Source organism: Falco biarmicus, chromosome 6 (assembly GCF_023638135.1).
Source record: "Falco biarmicus isolate bFalBia1 chromosome 6, bFalBia1.pri, whole genome shotgun sequence".
Classification (NCBI taxonomy): Eukaryota; Metazoa; Chordata; class Aves; order Falconiformes; family Falconidae; genus Falco; species Falco biarmicus.
In genome coordinates this window covers 74,603,569-74,622,138 of record NC_079293.1, presented here as the reverse complement: position 1 = coordinate 74,622,138, position 18,570 = coordinate 74,603,569, and the positions used below count along the sequence as shown (strand labels likewise).

Sequence of the window (18,570 nt, the reverse complement as noted above, 5' to 3'; positions counted from 1 at the left end):
CGTGGAGCAAAGAGTGGGGGGGCAGCAGGGGGTCAGGGCTCTGCCTCAGCTGCTTTGAGGGCTGCTGTGATGAGAGGGAGAGGGAGAGGGAGAGGGAGAGGGAGAGGGAGAGGGAGAGGGAGAGGGAGAGGGAGAGGGAGAGGGAGAGGGAGAGGGAGAGGGAGAGGGAGGGGAGGGGAGAGAAGCATGTGGGGAGAGGGTGGGGAGAGGTGCGTGGCCCTGTGCCCCATAGTGTCTCTGCCCATACACTCCAGGGCTGGCCCAGGAGGGTCACAATGGGGGTCCGCTGTCCCAGTCCGGTCCCACCACCGTGGGGACAGCCCTGCGCTGCCTTGAAGGTCAGCCCAGAGGCCAGGCCAGTGGCCACTGGCCACCACAGCATGCTCCAGTCCCGGGCTGACACCTGCGGGCAAGGGACCGTCTCTGCATGGCTCCCTGCCCTACATGGCACCACGTCCCTACACGCCATTTTGCCTCTACATGTCACCTCATCCCTACGTCACCGGGTCCCTACATGTCACCTCTCCTGACATGTCACCCTATCCCTGTGTCACTTTGCCCTTATCTCATGCCTGGCTTAAATATCCCCCCACCTTCCTATGTGTCACCCCACCCCTGCCTGTCACCACAGCCTGGTCCTGGGGGGGGATTTGGGGGCAGGGGCACCAGGCCAGGGGCTGCTGGGAGCGCAGGGCTATGGTGCCCTTGAATCCATCTGCCCTGGGGACGCTGGGCCAGTGCCACAGGCAGAGCCGGGCAGCACCACGGTCCCTGCCCCGTGGCACAGGGATTTGGGATGGAGCCAGGATGTGGGAGCTGCAGCAGGGATGGGATCAGGCCTGTGCTGTCCCATGGAGGGGCTGGACACATCCCCCCCCTCCCCATGTCTGTGCCTGCAGCGGGGGACAACTGCACAGCCCCATGGATAGACCCTTCCCCAGGACAGGGCAGGAGAGGGGAGGTGGCCCTGGTGCAGACCCCTGTCCTGTCCTGCATTGTCCCCAGAGGCTGTGGCAGTGCCATGGGCAGTGCCAGGCATTGCTGGAGGCCAAGACAAGGGGGAGTGCAGAGCCAGGGGCACAGCTGTCCCAAGAGCCCCTGTGGAGAAGTGGCATCACAGCCTGGTGGGAACCCCCGGACACAGATGTGGGGTACAGTGATGTCCAGCTTGTGCAGGGTAAACCCTTGTCCTGTGGTACCCTGTCCTTGTCCGCCAGCACTGGGATCGGGGCAGCCCAGGCCCCAACAGTCACCCCCTCTATAGCCCCCACTGTCCCCTCCTTCTATCCTCTACCTCCTGCATCTCTTCTTCCTCCTCATTCCATAGTCCTGTCATCCCCTCCACTGCCCTTCCATCCCTCCACTCCCCCTCCACCACTCCTCCATCTCCCCATCAACCTCTTCCTCCCTTTTCCATCCCTCTTCCGTCCCCCTCTATCCCCCCCTCCATGCCCATCTTTTGCCCTCTCCATTCCCCTCCACCCTCCTGTCATCTCCACCCTGCCTCCACCACGGTCTCCATCCCCCCTGCATCGTCCCTCCCATCCCCCTTCCACACCCCCTCCATCCCTTCCTCCATCTCTGGCTGTTGCAACCCCCCTTCCACCCCCCTCCATCATGCCCTCCGTTGAAGCTTCCATCCCCCTCCATCCCCTCTCCATCCCTCCTCCATCCCCTTCCACCCTCCCCAACACCTTCTCCACCTGCCCTGCACACACCCCTCCATTGTCCCCCCATCCCACTTCCATCTCCCCTCCACCCCTGCTGCATCCCACTTCCACCCCGCCTCCACCTTTCCCTCCTTTGTCCCCTCCCTGCTGGGTTTGTGCCTTTGGGGAGGGGACCCTGTCAGCATCTCCCCTCCCACCTCCCTGGAAGCTCCTCCTGGAGACGGAGGCCTTGGATTGCACCAGGCAGTCCTGTGTATGGCAGCAAATACCCTAATTAATTAATTATGGGATAATCTCTGGTTCCGGGGAACAGGCAGCTGCTGAGACTCGATTAACCACAAGAATGTTTAATCTCCCACCGAAGCCCCGCGCTGCCTCTCCCGTAAGGCACTGGGGATTATTCCTACTGGGCCACAAGTGAGCCCATGCTGGGACATGCCAGCTGTGCCAGGGCTGGTAGAGGGGCAGGGCCGGGGACAGGACCTGCAGGATGTCGTTTGCTGTGGTGAGGGGTGCACACAGCCTAGGGCAGCCCCGCAAGCCCAAAATACCACAGGGATGGCTGGGGAGGGTGACGCTGCCCTGGCCCCGCAGGAGATGGGGTCAGGGGAGATATCCCTGTTCCAGCTGTCAGGCGTGAGGAAAGGACTTTGTTCCTGCCGGACTGATGGACCTGTGCGCCTCCCCCTGGCCTCTCCCATCCTCCATCCTGCACTCTCATTCCCAGTCCTTCATCCCTTATCCCACATCACATAACCTGCAACCTCCATCACGCATGCTTATCTTGCATCCTGCATCCCATATCCTGTACCCTGCACCCCACATCCCAGTCCTGCATCCCACAAAATTACTCTGCATCCTGCACACAAATCCTGGATCCTGTAACCCACGTCCTGCATCCCACATCATGTACTCTGCATTCTGATCCTGAACCCATATCCCACATCCCAGCCCTGCATCCTGTATCTCACATCCTGCACCCTGCATTCTGCATCCCAATCCTGAATCCTAGTCCTGCATCCTTCATCCCACATCCCAATCGTGCATTCTGCATCCTGCATCCCACATCCCAGCCCTGCATCCCCATGCTGCCTCTTCATCCCACATCCCAGCCTTGCATTCCACATCCCAGCCCTGCATTCTATATTCTGCTTCCCAATCCTGTACCCTTCGTCCACAACCCAATCCTGCATCCCAGCCCTACATCCCAATCCTGCATCCTTTATCCCACATCCCACACTCTGCATACATCATCCCATCCCTGCACCCTGCACCCCACATCCCATCCCTGCATCACACATCTTGCATCCCACATTCCAGCCCTGAACCCTGCATCCCAGCCCTGCACCCCATATCCTGCATCCTAGCCCTGCACCCTGCACCCCACATCCCAGCCCTGCACCCCACATCCTGCATCCTAGCCCTGCACCCTGCATCCCACATCCCAGCCCTGCACCCCACATCCTGCATCCTAGCCCTGCACCCTGTGTCCTGCATCTCAGCCTTGCATCCTAGCCCTGCACCCTGCACCCTGCACCCTGCACCCTGCATCCCACATCCCAGCCCTGCACCCTGCATCCCATATCCCAGCCCTGCATCCCACATCCCATGTGCCAGCCCTGCATCCCAGCCCTGCTTTCCACATCCTGCATCTCACATCCCAGCCCTGCATCCTGCACCCCACATCCTGCACCCCAGCCCTGCATCCTGTATCCCACATCCTGCATCCCAGCCCTGCACCCCACACCCTGCACCTCACATCCCAGTCCTGCACCCTGCATCCCACATCCCAGCCCTGCTTCCCACATCCTGCATCCTGCACCCCAGCCCTGCGCTCCACATCCTGCATCCCACAACTCAGACCTGCACCCTGCATCCTGCATCCCACATCCCAGCCCCGCATCCTGCATCCCAGCCCTGCATCCTGCATCCCACAAGCCAGCCCTGCATCCCAGCCCTGCATCCCACATCCTGCATCCCGCATCCTGCATCCTGCATCCCAGCCCTGCACTCCCCATCCTGCATCCCAGCCCTGCACCCCGCATCCTGCATCCTGCATCCCAGCCCTGCACTCCCCATCCTGCATCCCAGCCCTGCACCCTGCATCCTGCATCCTGCATCCCAGCCCTGCACTCCCCATCCTGCATCCCAGCCCTGCACCCCGCATCCTGCATCCCAGCCCTGCACTCCCCATCCTGCATCCCAGCCCTGCATCCCCAGCCCTGCACCCCGCATCCTGCATCCTGCATCCCAGCCCTGCACTCCCCATCCTGCATCCCAGCCCTGCATCCCAGCCCTGCACCCCGCATCCTGCATCCTGCATCCCAGCCCTGCACTCCCCATCCTGCATCCCAGCCCCGCACCCCGCATCCTGCATCCTGCATCCCAGCCCTGCACTCCCCATCCTGCATCCCAGCCCTGCACCCCGCATCCTGCATCCCAGCCCTGCACTCCCCATCCTGCATCCCAGCCCTGCATCCCAGCCCCGCACCCCGCATCCTGCATCCTGCATCCCAGCCCTGCACTCCCCATCCTGCATCCCAGCCCTGCATCCCCAGCCCTGCACCCCGCATCCTGCATCCTGCATCCCAGCCCTGCACTCCCCATCCTGCATCCCAGCCCTGCACCCCGCATCCTGCATCCCAGCCCTGCACTCCCCATCCTGCATCCCAGCTCTGCATCCCCAGCCCTGCACCCCGCATCCTGCATCCTGCATCCCAGCCCTGCACTCCCCATCCTGCATCCCAGCCCCGCACCCCGCATTCTGCATCCCTCATCCCAGCCCTGCACCCCAGCCCCGCCCCCCGCCCCCCCGGCCCCTCGCCCGGCACCGCACAAAGGCCGGACTACAGCTCCCGGCGTGCCCGGGGGGCGGGGGGCGGGGCCGGCCGCGCCCCCGCCGCTGCCCGCGCCCCCGCCCCCCCCCGCGCCCGGCTGCGGGGCGGCAGCCAATCAGCCGCGCCGCCGCCCCGCCCGCCCCGCGCGCGCCGCCCGGCCCCGCACACACGGGCGGGGCGCAGCCGCCGCGCTGCCATGAGCCCCCGCGCCCTCCGCCCGGCCCCGGCCCCGGCCCCGGCCCCGGCCCGGGCGATGCTGCGGGGGCGGCGCGGCTGAGCCCCCACCCGACCCCGCCGCCGCCCGCCGCCGCCGCCGCCGCCGCCATGGCCGGTAAGTCCCGCAGCGGCTGCGAGGCGCTGAAGGTGGTGGCCCGCTGCCGGCCCATGAGCAGGAAGGAGGAGGCGGCGGGCTACGAGCGCGTCCTGGAGCTGGACGTGAAGCTGGGGCAGGTGAGCATCCGAAACCCCCGCGCCGCGCCCGGCGAGCTGCCCAAGACCTTCACCTTCGATGCCGTCTACGACGCCAGCTCCAAGCAGGCGGACCTCTACGACGAGACGGTGCGGCCGCTGATCGACTGCGTGCTGCAGGGCTTCAACGGCACCATCTTCGCCTATGGGCAGACCGGGACCGGCAAGACCTACACCATGCAGGGGGCCTGGGCGGAGCCGGAGAAGCGGGGCATCATCCCCATCTCCTTCGAGCACATCTTCACCCACATCTCCCGCTCGCAGAACCAGCAGTATCTGGTGAGGGCCTCATACCTGGAGATCTACCAGGAGGAGATCCGGGACCTCCTCGCCAAGGACCAGAGCAAGAAGCTGGAGCTGAAGGAGAACCCTGAGACGGGGGTCTACATCAAGGACCTCTCCTCCTTTGTGACCAAGAACGTCAAGGAGATCGAGCATGTGATGAACCTGGGGAGCCAGACGCGGTCTGTGGGCAGCACCAACATGAACGAGCACAGCTCCCGCTCGCACGCCATCTTCCTCATCACCATCGAGTGCAGCGAGACGGGGCCAGACGGCGAGGAGCACATCCGCGTGGGCAAGCTCAACCTGGTGGACCTGGCCGGCAGCGAGCGCCAGAGCAAAATGGGGGCCCACGGGGAGCGCCCCAAGGAAGCGTCCAAGATCAACCTCTCCCTCTCTGCCCTGGGCAATGTCATCTCCGCCCTCGTGGACGGCAAGAGCACACACATCCCCTACCGGGACTCCAAGCTGACCCGCCTGCTGCAGGACTCCCTTGGGGGCAATGCCAAGACAATCATGGTGGCCACCTTGGGCCCGGCCTCGCACAGCTACGACGAGAGCCTCTCAACCCTCAGGTTTGCCAACAGGGCCAAGAACATCAAGAACAAGCCCAGAGTAAACGAGGACCCCAAGGACACCCTGCTGCGGGAGTTTCAGGAGGAGATTGTCCGGCTGAAAGCCCAGCTGGAGAAACGTGGTATGCTGGGGAAGAAGAGGAGAAGGAGCAGCCGGAGGAAGAAAGTGGTGGATGGAGAAAGCGCCACGGAGAACGAAGGGGAGGATGACAATGAGGATGGCCTGGAGAAGAACATGGAGAATTACTTGAAAGAGCAGAAGGAAAGGCTGGAAGAGGAGAAAGCCGCTATCCAGGATGACCACAGCCTGGTGAGCGAGGAGAAGCAGAAGCTGCTGCAGGAGAAGGAGAAGATGATAGAGGATCTGCGGAAAGAGCAGGAGGCCACTGAGCTGCTGGCCACCAAGTACAAGGTACGGTACGGGTCGCCGCGTGCTGTAGCAAGTGATGCTGAGGGAGGCCCTGCTTTGCTCACCTCCAGCCCCTCATGGGGTGCTTGAGTGGGTCCTCGGCAGGGTGCCCAGGCAAGGTGGGCTCCCAAGGAAGGTGTCCAAGCAGGATGTCCAAGGGCAGTCCCATGCTACTGTGCAGTGCTGAGCTGGGGTTGCCCTCAGACATGGACCTGCAGGGCGACCTTGTGTGGGAGCTGCTAAGGGTGTGGGGTAGGAAAGGCCACGAGGGAGTGGATCGATCGCTGGTGGCCCGAGTTTGCTGTGCTCAGCTCTCATCCCCCTCGGCACAACAAAGCAGCTTGCAGCGGGGTGGGGGAGTGATGCTGCAGATTCATCCCTGGTGGCCCCGGGAACACGCCCAGGGCTGGGGCTGGGGACACGGCACCGTCTGCCCCCCACCTGCCCCCCCCCCCCCGGTTCTGCCCAACCCCCCGGCTCCTGCCCAGCCCGAAGATCTCTCGGGGGATGGGCAGGGCCGTGAGCCAGCAGGCAGGGCCTGGCAGCTCAGCGGGGACCCCTGTCCCCCCTCCCCGCTGCAAATCCTCCCCGGCACCCCAAGCCAGAGTGGGGTGCTTGGGGACATGTTGCTGGCACCTCCCGGGCATTGCATGCAGCCGGCTCAGGGATGCAGGGCTGAGTGCAAGAGGGGTTGTGGCAGCCCCAGCCCAGCCCCAGGCAACCGTGCTGGGGGTCCAGGACTGCGCCACTGCCCCCCACCAGCCCTGATCCTGACCCCAGTGAGGCTGGGGGGGTCCTGACCTCCTCCCACCTGCCCGCGGCTGCTGCGGGGCCAACATGAGAATGGGGCTGGGGCCATAGTCCCAGCGGTGGGGAAGGAGCCCCAGCACCCTGACCTGCCGCGTCACGCTCCGGCACAGCCCCTCCATCACCATGATGGCCCGGATGCACTGGCTGGGCTGGAGACCCAGCATGGGCAAGGGGGGACATGCCTGTGGTGGAGCCCTCCAGGCAAGGGGGGACATGCCTGTGGTGGCTCTCCCTGCCTGGGTAATCAGAGGCTGAGCAGGGGAACGCTCTTGTCCCCTCCTCCCTGGCCAGAGCTGTGTTTGCTGCAGCCCCAGGGATGCGTGGCCATGCCAGGATGGCTGCACAGAGACCCGCAGGCTCACACTGGGACCTGGGACGTGCTGCTTGGGCAAAGCCATGGCAGGGAGGCTGGTCACCGACTGCATGACTGGTGTCCCGTGACGGGTGTCTCAGCAGAGCAGGATGCTCGAGGCAAAGGTGGGCTCCATGCAGCCGGTCCCCGCCGCCGCTGCTGCGGTGGAGTGCAGGTTGTCGCTGGCGACCATCCAGCGCGGTCTCGGTCTTCTAGTCCGGCGCAGCACAGCAGGGCTGGCTTGGGGCCACTGCGTGTCCTGTAACTGCTGAGTAACAAGGCAGGGCCGGAGGCGAGATGACACTGCATCCCCTCTGGTGGCCTTTGGAGCTGCTCCAAACGCCAGGACCCTCCGGCTGGGGGGGTACAGTACAGTCATACCAGCGATGTATCACCCCAGGGGGCAAAAATCCCCACCCTGTGCCAGAGATGGAGGGGCAGAGCTGGCTGTGACACTCACGCCACCAGGCACTGCCTGGGGGGACATTGTGGCAGGCACTGGGTGGCTTCCCGGTCCTGTGGGCAGCTCTCCCGCGCAGCAAGGCTGGGCGAGGAGGCACTGGAGTGAAAAGCACCCTGTGTCCTGCTGAAGCATTTAGTGGCTCTGCAGTGACTGTGGAGAAGGCAGCCGGAGTAACTGGGGGGATGTGGGGTGCCCCATGCGTGTGCGGGTGATCCGTCGTGCCATCACACTCGTGGAACATGGGCTCTGCCTTTGCCGTCTGGCACGGCCGGGGGCCAGCCCCACCGCCCAGCAGGGACACACGGGCAGCTTGGAGAGGTGGGGGCCAGCCCACCCCGGCAGATGTGCCCCGTGACACCCAGATGTGCCCCGTGGCACCCAGGCGGACGAGCTGTGGGGGAGCCCCTGCTGTGGCTTGGCCAGGGCGCTGGGTGCAGCCCCTCCGGACCCCTCGCCTGACAGCTCTGCAGGGTGCTGGGCCTGGGCTCAGTGGGCAGGGAAGTGCCAGTGAAGTTATTTGGGTGCCGGAAATGAGTCCCCATGAGAAGCTTAGCGTTCAGTCTGTCCCACGCACTAAAGAAGATTGGGAGTTGTCTTTGTTAGAGGGAATAAAAGCCTTGGCGAGGAGATAACAGCGGCGCTAAGAACCCCCTTAATCCCGTGGCAAAGGCATAGCCGGTGGTGAACCCCACCGGGAGAGGCGGTAGCATGGTGCCCTGGCTGAGCATCATCCCAGCACCCACTTGGTCCCCTCCCTGCACCCCGGCAGGGCGTAGGGGACATCCACCATCACAGGGTGCGGTTAGGACGAAGAACTGGGTTTGGAGTGTGAGGGGCGAGGGGCCCCTAGTGCCCCAGTGCCCCCAGCCCAGCTGCTCCGGGGAGCCCTAGCTGGGGGTGGCATGGGGCTGGGGTCGGCGCTGGGGGGCTGCCACTGGGGGTCTCAGCCCATCACAGCAAGCTGGTGGCAAAACACCCAGCCAGCAGCACCCATCCAAAGGTGGCGGGGCTGGGGTGAAGGAGGATCCCTGGTGTTGGGGCTGGGGGGCTGTGCCCCATAGCCCTGAGCAGCTGCAAGGGTCTCACAGGGAGGGTGGCATCTAATGGTGTGGACATGGGGCTTGTCCTGTGGGTGCTGGGGAGGCCACTTGCATGTCCCTAAACCCCCATGCTGCACACCCCCACAGCCATCCTGTGCAGGGCCAGGAAGGGGAAAAAACAGGGGGAAAACAGAGGAAGTAGAGTATCGTCCCAGATAGCTATCGGTGTGAATGGGGGTCACTGGTTTGCCCGAGCCCCAGACCCCGTGCTCAGGGTGGTGCCAGGGAATGGCTGGGGAGGCACAGCACCCCCGAGGAGTGCCCTGCCCAGGGGCATGTGCCAGCAGCACCAGTGAATGCCATGAGCCCCCCCAAGTGCTGGCACTCCCCCTTGGCTTGGCATGACTGCCCTCCTGCCTCGCAGAGCTCTGGCTATAGCAGCTGGGGGGTCCCAGGGGTCTGGGCAAGGAGCAGGGAGGGAGCTTTGTGGTTGGGGTCCTGGATTTGGGGCAGGGGCAGAGGGACCCTGAGGGCATGCACCCATGGGTGAGGGTGACTGTGTGCTGGTGTGGTGACAGTCCAGTTGGTGGCGATGTCCTGGGCCTGGTGGCAGGCAGTGCTTTTTAAAATTTGTTTTAAATCTAAAATTTTTTTTTATTTGTTTATTTTTTATTTTTAAAGACATGTGTGGGGACATCTGGACCTGTCCTACATGTGTGTGCGTGCACAGGCTGCATGTGCGTGCGGATGCACATGCTGCACGTCGGTGCACATCCTTCACGCAGACGTGTGCACACACCCCACAGGGGGACATGCATGTGTCCCACATGTGGCTCATCTCCCCCAGCCCCACGGTGTGACTGTCCCAGAGCCCAGCTGAGCTATGGGAAATGCTGCTGGTGCGGGGGGCGGGGGGGGGGGCTCCTGCAGTGTCTCCCCTGGCAGGTCTCAGGGGCTCGGGGCAGAGCCCCCCACCCAGCTCAACATGGCTTGGCACGGCTTGGCGCAGTGCTGCACAGCTTGGCTGGGGGTGGGCAGCTGGGGCCAGGACCCCGCTGCCGGCAGCTGCTGCACATCCGCGGCGTCCCGTGGGCTCGCAGCTGTGCGGAAGGAAGCAGGACCTGGCACAGCCTGGGCTCAGCGCCAGTGGCCTCATGCCACGACCCCACGGAGGGGGCGCATCACTCACACCGCCCTGCTCCAGCCCCTGCAGCTGCACCTGGTGGTGCCGAACTGGCCCCAAGCTCATCAGTGTCTGTCTGCAGCCCCCTCCCTGCTGGCTGGGGACCAAAGCGTGTGTGGCACTGAAAGCTCCCACCTCCCCAAAAGTGGAGGTGAGGGCAGGGTGCCCAGGACAGCGACCAGGGACAGGGGTGACCACCAGGCAAGGATGGCCTGGGGCAAAGTCCAGGAGGGTGGGGCGTGGGAGAGCCATGCTCTCACCCCCCACCTCGCTTTGTCCCCCACCAGGCGATGGAGAGTAAGCTGCTCATCGGAGGCAGGACCATCGTGGACCACACCAACGAGCAGCAGAAGATGCTGGAGCTGAAGCGGCAGGAGATAGCCGAGCAGGTAACAGCGCAGGGCCCTGACCTGGCTTAGGTGGGTGCCGAGGGTGTTCCGGGGGGCAGGTTTCCCCTCCAGGCTCTGAGTGTTTCCTGTCCCTGTGCTGCAGAAACGCCGGGAGCGGGAGATGCAGCAGGAGATGCTGCTGCGGGATGAGGAGACCATGGAGCTGCGGGAGACTTACACCTCCCTGCAGCAGGAGGTGGAGATCAAAACCAAGAAGCTGAAGAAGGTGAGAGCGTGACAGGTGGGACGGCTGTCCCTCCGGCCACCGGACCCCTGGGGCTGGCTGCAGCCCCTGAGCCCTGAGGCTGAGGGGCTGCTCCTCTCCCTCAGCTGTACGCCAAGCTGCAGGCCGTGAAGGCGGAGATCCAGGACCAACACGATGAGTACATTCGTGTGCGCCAGGACCTGGAGGAGGCTCAGAACGAGCAGACACGGGAGCTGAAGCTCAAGTAGGTGGTCGTGTGTCCCTCCCCCGTGCCCAGGCACGTCTGTGTGGGGTGTGCAGGGCAGAATTGGGGTGCTTGCAGCAGAGCTGGGGTGTGCAGGGCAGTGTTGGGGTGCACAGGGCAGAGCTGGGGTGTGCAGAGCAGACTGGGGTGTGCAGGGCAGTGTTGGGTTGCACAGGGCAGAGCTGGGATATGTAGAGCAGAGCTGGGGTGTGCAGGGCAGAGCTGGGGTGTTGAGAGCAGAGTTAGGGTGCTCGGAGCGGTGTTGGGGTGCTCAGAGCAGTGTTGGGGTGCTCAGAGCAGTGTTGGGGTGTGCAGAGCAGTGTTGGGGTGTGCAGGGCAGTGTTGGGGTGCTCAGAGCAGAGCTGGGGTGCTCAGAGCAGTGTTGGGGTGTGCAGAGCAGAGTTGGGGTGTGCAGGGCAGTGTTGGGGTGCACAGAGCAGAGCTGGGGTGCGTAACTGGAGGGAGCGATACAGATGCTGACAGCCGAGCACTTCCTACCCTGTCAGTAGTGGCAGAAGGTGTAAAGTATATTTAAACCTCTTGAGCTGGGTGAGTTGCCTGCAAAAGTATTAAAATGTTGCTGAGAAAGGTGAAAAACCAAAAAACAAAGCAGAAAAAACATCACAGCAGCAGTGTGGGCTGTGCCTGAGTTAAGGGTGGGTGGTGGCTGGAGGTAAGTGTGCCCCAAGGGCACCTGGAGACCTGCTCCAGCCCCAGCACTGTCCTTGGTCCTCGGCAGGGGAGCAGCTTTGGAGGGGACTCTGGGTGAGCCCCAGCCCCATGGGAGCTCCCAGCACGAGGTGGCACCTGGCAAAGCCGGGCAGTTTTCAGTCCAGGAACCTCCCAGAAGGAGATGCAGCTGCTGCTCCACCGCCGCTGGGGCGGTTGTTTTCACTTCGAGCAATGATCTTCCTCTGTATTGTGGTTTAACCCCAGGCAGCAACCCAGCACCACGCAGCCACTCGCTCACTGCCCCTTTCCCAATGGGATGGGGAGGAGGATCGGAAGGGAATGTAAAACTCAAGGGTGGAGATGATAACAATTTAATAGGTAAAGCAAAAGCTGCGCACACAAGCAAAGCAAAGCAGGGAATTCATTCCCCACTTCCCACGGGCAGGCAGGTGCTCGGCCATCCCCAGGGAAGCAGGGCTCCATCACGCGTTAATGGTTACTTGGGAAGACAAGCGCCGTAATGCCAAACGTCCCCCCCTTCCTTCTTCCCCCAGTTTATATACCCAGCATGATGTCATATGGTATGGAATACCTCTTTGACTAGCTTGGGTCACCTGTCCTGGCTGTGTCCCCTCCCAGTTTCCCCTGCCCCTCCAGCCCTCTCACTGGCAGGGCCCAAGGAACCAAACAGTCCTTGATTTAGTAGAAACATCACCCAGCAACAACGAAAACCATCAGTGTGCTATCAACATTGTTCTTACACCAAATGCAAATCACAGCGCTGCACCAGCTACTAAGAAGAAAAATAAGTCTATCCCAGCTGAAACCAGGACAGGTATCTTTAAAAAACTGACCCAGACTTATCTAAGGATTTCAGCATTTTTAAGGCAAAGTATCTATACTTTTACTAGAAACAAAATTTCATCTCAAATTTTGCTACCTTTCACTTTGAACACAATTCAAACTTTTTAAAAGCTGGCAACTCAGTGAAGTGACTCATCGACTCAAATTTGCCCCAGAAAAATGTAGAAAGAAAAGATTCCCGTTGGGGTCCATTTTGCATTGTTGAACGTGTCTATTTTCTGGTCGGGCAGATGGTCCTGAGACGAGAGGGGGGTTCCTGCCTGGAGGAAAGGGTTCCTTGCCGAGCTGCCCACGTGTCTCCGCTCCTCTCTGACAACTGTCTTCCTCTGCCCTCCCTCTCCTGCCTATGTCACCTCTCTGCCGGCTGGATCCATTGCTTCAACCTCTCCATTTCCATCATGTTTCCATCTTCTGGATGTTTCCCCATTTCCCTGCGCTGTCTGCTTCTCTTCCTGCCATCCCTTTCCTCTCCCTTTCTGCCCTGTTTTTTGTCACTTGTCACATTAACTCCTTCCTCTCCTGCTCCTTCCCACCCCCTTGCTCCCGCTCCGTCTCCCTCTCCACCGGTCCCTTGCTCAGGTACTTGATCATCGAGAACTTCATCCCACCAGAAGAGAAGAACAAGATCATGAACCGCCTGTACTTCGATGGTGAGGAGGACCAGTGGAAGTTCCAGCCGCTGGTGCCCACCGGAGGGTACGTCCCCAGCGCTGACCCACGCTCTGCCCCAGCACTGATGACCATGGGCACGAAGCCTCTGGCAGCAGAGCAGGGACATCCCCAGGGCTGGAGGGGACAGCAGAGACCCAGGGGTGCTTGCGGGTGCCTATGGGTGGGAATCCTCTCCAAGCCAAGCCCCACCAGGAAGGGCCATCCCTCACTCACTGTAGAAGAGCTCTGCTTATCACTGTTCGGATGCATTTTTAGTAGGTGTTTATGTTCTCCAATCCACGTTCCTCTCTTAATTTATTTTTTTAGAAACAGCAACCAAATGAAGAGGCGGCCTACCTCTGCGGTGGGGTACAAGAGACCCATCAGCCAGTATGCCCGCGTGGCCATGGCCATGGGATCTCATCCTCGGTACCGGGTAAGTGAGAGGGCGCTGTGCGTGCCAGGGAGGGACAGTAAGTCATTGGATAAATGGGAGGGAGGGAGGGAGGGATGGATGGGTAAGTGGATGGATGCATGGATGGATGGATGGATGGATGGATGTGTGGGTGGGTGGATGCATGGATGCATGCATGAGAAGTGCATGGGTGGATGGATGTGTGGGTGGGTGGATGGATGCATGCATGGATGGATGGATGGATGGATGCACGGGTAAGTGGATGGATGGATGGATGTGTGGGTGACTGGGTGGATGGAAGGAAGGATGAATGAACAGTGTGAGAGAAGACAGAGTAAACAAGCTCACAATGATTTGGGATATGTCAATTCAAGCTCCCAGCTTTATTCTCCCACCTGGCAGGACTGTGGCCGTGCTCTCAGCCAGTCCTTGAGCTGCTGGCTCCCTGGCTTTGGCAGCACCTGCCATGTGAAAGGACGGGGCCATTCAGCCTCGCCTGCTGGACTCAGCCCTGGGAAAGACCAGAAGAGCCTGAGCAGAGCCATAAGCCTGCATCCCAGTTTGGAGCTTGCTTCATGGCTGCAGCAGCCAGAGGAGGGTCCAGCTCCCCAGCATGCTGGTCAGCTTTTCTCAGCAGCATGGAAATACCAAAGCTGGCACCGTGTTTTGTCACGTGGTGACTCCTCGTATTGGTTTTCCTTCTGCCCTGTGCTGCTGCAGGCTGAGAACATCATGTTCTTGGAGCTGGACCTCTCTCCTCCAGCCATCTTTGAGTTTGAGCGGAGCAGGGACCCAGCAGAGCAGGACCCCCGGGCTCTCCACCTGGAGAGGCTGATGCACCTGGACAGCCTCCTGGAGCGGCCAGCAGCCTCCCGGGTGAGGAAGTCCCGCTCTTGGTGAGTGCCAGCGAGCAGGGGGACATGCAGGGGCTGTGGAATGGCTGAGATGCTCTGTGCAGGGCAGCGTGTGGGCATGGGGCAGGAGAGGGGTCATAGCAGAGCTGTAAGCCCAGTGGTTGTTTTGGGGTTGAAACTGGTGATGAATCATTTGGGTGTTGATGAGATTTTAAAATACAGCTGACATTGCTTTGGTAACAGTTGTTGGATGCATGTTAAAAGCAGGGTGATGATGTCATATATCATCATATACATCTCAGCACAGGGAAGATGTGGACCTGCTGGAGCGGGGCCAGAGGAGGCCAGGCAGATGCTCAGGGGCTGGAGCAGCTCTGCTGTGGGGACAGGCTGGGAGAGCTGGGGTGGCTCAGCCTGGGGAGGAGAAGGCTGCGGGGAGACCTTAGAGCACCTGCCAGTGCCTAAAGGGGCCGGCAAGAAAGCTGGGGAGGGGCTTTGGGCAAGGGCAGGTGGCGATGGCACACGGGGGAATGGCTTTACCTGAGAGAGGGGAGATGGAGATGAGAGATGAGGCAGAAATTCTTCCCTGTGAGGGCGGCGAGGCGCTGGCCCAGGCTGCCCAGAGCAGCTGTGGGTGCCCCATCCCTGGCAGGGCTCAAGGCCAGGCTGGACGGGGCTGGGGGCAGCCTGGGCTGGGGGGAGGGGGCCCTGCCTGTGGCGAGGGGGTGGGACTAGATGGTCTTTAAGGTCCCTTCCCACTCAACCCATTCTGTGATGCTGTGAAGCACCTATGTCCCAGATGGTAAGACACAAGGTATCGTCCTGCCCACCACTGGGTGTCCTTTGGTGCTGCCTGCATAGCAAATGACTGAGAAAATGGCTGGATTTCAGGGAGTGTGGGAGGAAGGGGAAGGGGAGGGAGAAAGAAACCAGGTTTTCTTGGGTTGTCTCCCCATCCAGGTGCCAGACGCCGCGGTCACTGCCATCCTCAGCCACGCATGTCTCCCTCACCTCCAGCTCCCCACGCACCACCACGATGCCAGCTCAGGAGTGATGTCCTGTACCCCCTCGTCCCCCACACCGCCTCACAGTGAGGACTGTGCCCTGCCAACGGCTGGGGAAGGGGCCCCAGCCGGCAGCATCTCCACCGGTCCCAGTTCATCTTTGTCTTCAGCTACTCTGTGTGCGCGTGTGTTTGTATGAGACGCTCACGAACATCCCCTGGGGCGAGGGGAGCTTCCCCCTCCTTCCTTCCGCCCCCTCCTCCTCGATCTGGATCTGTCACTTTATTTATTTAACGTATTTATTTATGGAGTGGTTGATGCACAAAGTCAGGAGATGCGTTTGGACTGAAGGACATCCAAGGCTGGCAGTGGGCACCACGCCAACCGCTCCTCGGGTACGCTCAGCCCCCAGCCCCACCCACGCCGTGGTCGCAGCCCCCACGCAGGGCTGGAGCACGGGGACACTGGTGGGGTGGGCATCACCGCTGTACTGCTCGCTGTCATGCTCCGCAGAGCAGGCAGGAGAGGGCATGTGCCCCTCTCCGGTGGCTTTGGCAGAAGGTGAAGTGGCCACGGACTCTGATGCTGCATTTGCTTTGCTGGATCCCAGGGAATTTGTCAATTTCTACAAGGATTTGGAGACTTCATGGTGTCAGCACCTTGTGCTGGGCTTGTCAGAGGCCCAGAGGGACTCCAGCCTGCGTCAACACTGGTGGCAGCAATGACATCTCATTGACTTCTGGGCATGGCTGTCATGCCAGGAATGCCAGCTCCATCCACAGAGAGGGCTTGCAGATTAACCAAACCAAGTCAGTCCTGGCAGTGCCGGGACTTCGTTCACCTGTGCCATGCTTTGGAGACGGCTGGCCCTGTCCTGCTCGGTTGTCTGACACCCAGCTTGCTCCCATCCCTGACTAAGTGGGTGTTTAAGTCCTTATAGCAAGAACAGGAGATGGAAATGTCCATCCCCTTCCACCCATCCCTCCCAAAGACATACGTAGTCTGGGAGCAATGCTACCTAAGTGAAACCAGAGGTGAGAGTGTCCATCATCCTGGCGACTAAAGGCAATGAAGAAATGCAGGACAAGATGGAGATGCCCAGCGGAGTGATGTCAACATCACTCTCCTCCAGGCTGGGCAATATCATGTGGAGGTCACCTTGTAGTTGGGAGAAATTTCTTGGTGATTGTGTGGGTCATGGAGAGATGAACGTGTAATGGGTAAGGGGGGGCAAGCCGTGAGGCCACTCTGGCGATCTGAAACCCATCCCAGGCAGCAGCACACGTTGGTGCCAGGACATCGTTCGGTGTTCCTGAGTGATTCAGCTTTCAGCAGTTCAGCTGAGGGAGGGTGAGTCCTTGTTGAAGACCATTCCTGGCAGGGCCAGGCCAGCAGCTGCAGTTTCCCTGGGATGGCTTCCAGATGTGTGGAGATGGGGGAGATCCACTTGTTTGATGAGACCCTAACGAGTGAGGGAGTGAGTGCCTGGTTCACCTGGGAGGATACGGGTCTTCAAAGGGACGTTCGCTGAGGCCAGTCCCTGGGAAGGCAGGTCTGAGATCACAGGTGAGGAACATCTTCTGGCGATGAAGATAATTTCTTCCACTGGAGGACTGGTCACTGCTCGCCTCCAGGCCTCCTGCACACAGGACCCAGTGTGAGGGAGGGAGAGGGAACGAGGCACAGACACGGAGCAGAAGCATCAGGAGCAGAAACATCAGCTGTGTCTACATCAGAGCAGTGCAAGTCCCACCCAATGGGACTGCCCCATCAATGTGCTTCATGTGACCAGCATCCACAGACCTTCCCATCCGTCTGACACATCCCCTGCTCTGCCACGGCGTGTCTTCTCCCCATCCCCTGTAATATTGTCCTGCCTCTTGATCATTGCCTCTGCCACCATCTTCCCTTCCCCACCTGTGCCCCGTAACACCTTCTGCCTCTCCAACGTCTTCTCCCTCACCCCAGCACCTGGCTTGTAGGCTCTTGCAGAAGGTGTTGATTGCCCCCAGGACGGAGCTCGTTCCCTTCCAGCAGCGGACAGCACTGGTCTCTGCTCAGGGTGCAGGTGGGGCGGTCTAGGAGTGAGATGGGTCTCTTCCATGGCTTGTTGTGAGGTTCTGTCCACAAGTACCGCCAGCAGCCAGGAGGTTGTCCCTGTGCATCTCCTGGTGTGAGCTGGTTCTGTCCCCATGAAACGTGGTGGATGAGAGCCTGGTTCTGTATTACTTTCCAGGATAGCGTCTGGGAGTCGGGGTCAGGAAGCACAGATCTCAGAAAGGGGAGAAGCTGCCTGCAGGGTGGCCTGTAGGATTGTATTTTCCTCCCTTCCTTGTTTCCTAATTGCCCCAAGTTCACCTTCAGCTGGGTCAGCAGCTTGTGGAGCCCCAAGGTGATGAACTAGCAACAGTCTTTTTTACCTTGGTTCTCTACCCAGGGCGTGGAAAACAAAGCTCAAGAGCTGATGGTCTCTTGTTCCTCCTGGCTTGCCCCAGGCCATGGAAACATTACGTTGAAGGGTGGATGTGCTCCACACCCATCTTCCACTGCACATGCTGGTCCTCACCTGTGTCACAGCAAAAGACAGGTCCAGGTCCAGCAGAACCGTGGTCACAGTGGGATCCATGGGGAAGCCCTTCCAGCAGAGCACAGTGCCGGGGATGGCATGAGCCTCTTGCAGCGTCCCGAGCGTGGCTTGCAACGCAGCTCTTGTGTGCCCAGGTCCAGCAATCTGCCGTGCACTCACTGTCGCCCTGCACTGCTGCCGACGACCTCCCACCTCCTTAGCACAAAACCCAAGGCAGGTTGGAAGCAGACGCTGGTGATCTGAGCTGAGACCGGGCAAGCGAGCGGCGGTGTTTTCCCTCCGCCTCGGGTGGCTCCGCGCATCACTGCAGCAACCTCAGATGTATATTTGTAATGTTCTTTGGTCTTTGTATGTTGGTGCGTGTGTATTTACATATGAGTGTGTGTCGGTGTGTGTGGGTGCGCGCGTGTGTGTAGCTAAGGGATCTATTTACCGTCAATGTGAGTGACTGTACAGGGGGCAAATCACGGGGGCAGGGCTGGGTGGGGCTTTTTTTTTTTTTTTCACTTGTTTAATTGGTTGTTTAGTTATTTTGGGTTTCAGGTTTGGATATTTATTTTTTTTTGCGAGAGGGTGGGTTGGGGTCTGTTTCAGAT

At 60.8% G+C, this 18,570-nt stretch overlaps 1 protein-coding gene across 1 annotated transcript; it reads left to right on the top strand.

The window, feature by feature from the left end:
• The first annotated feature begins 4,668 nt into the window (after positions 1–4,668).
• KIF3C (kinesin family member 3C) lies at positions 4,669–15,676 on the top strand. The gene is made up of 8 exons (XM_056343198.1): positions 4,669–6,244; positions 10,377–10,478; positions 10,582–10,704; positions 10,809–10,927; positions 13,043–13,159; positions 13,442–13,550; positions 14,250–14,425; positions 15,344–15,676. Exons 1-8 carry the CDS (start codon positions 4,832–4,834, stop codon positions 15,435–15,437), a joined length of 2,253 nt encoding a protein of 750 aa, XP_056199173.1. The 5' UTR covers positions 4,669–4,831; the 3' UTR covers positions 15,438–15,676.
• Positions 15,677–18,570: the final 2,894 nt, after the last annotated feature.

What these genes read in the sequence shown, in the direction of transcription:
- KIF3C (XM_056343198.1), top strand. Translation starts at nt 4,832, where the DNA reads ATGGCCGGTAAGTCCCGCAGCGGCTGCGAGGCGCTGAAGGTGGTGGCC. An exon ending in ACACGGGAGCTGAAGCTCAA is followed by an intron (nt 10,928 to 13,042) that starts GTAGGTGGTCGT and finishes TCCCTTGCTCAG; the next exon opens with GTACTTGATCATCGAGAACT. An exon ending in CCGCTGGTGCCCACCGGAGG is followed by an intron (nt 13,160 to 13,441) that starts GTACGTCCCCAG and finishes TTATTTTTTTAG; the next exon opens with AAACAGCAACCAAATGAAGA.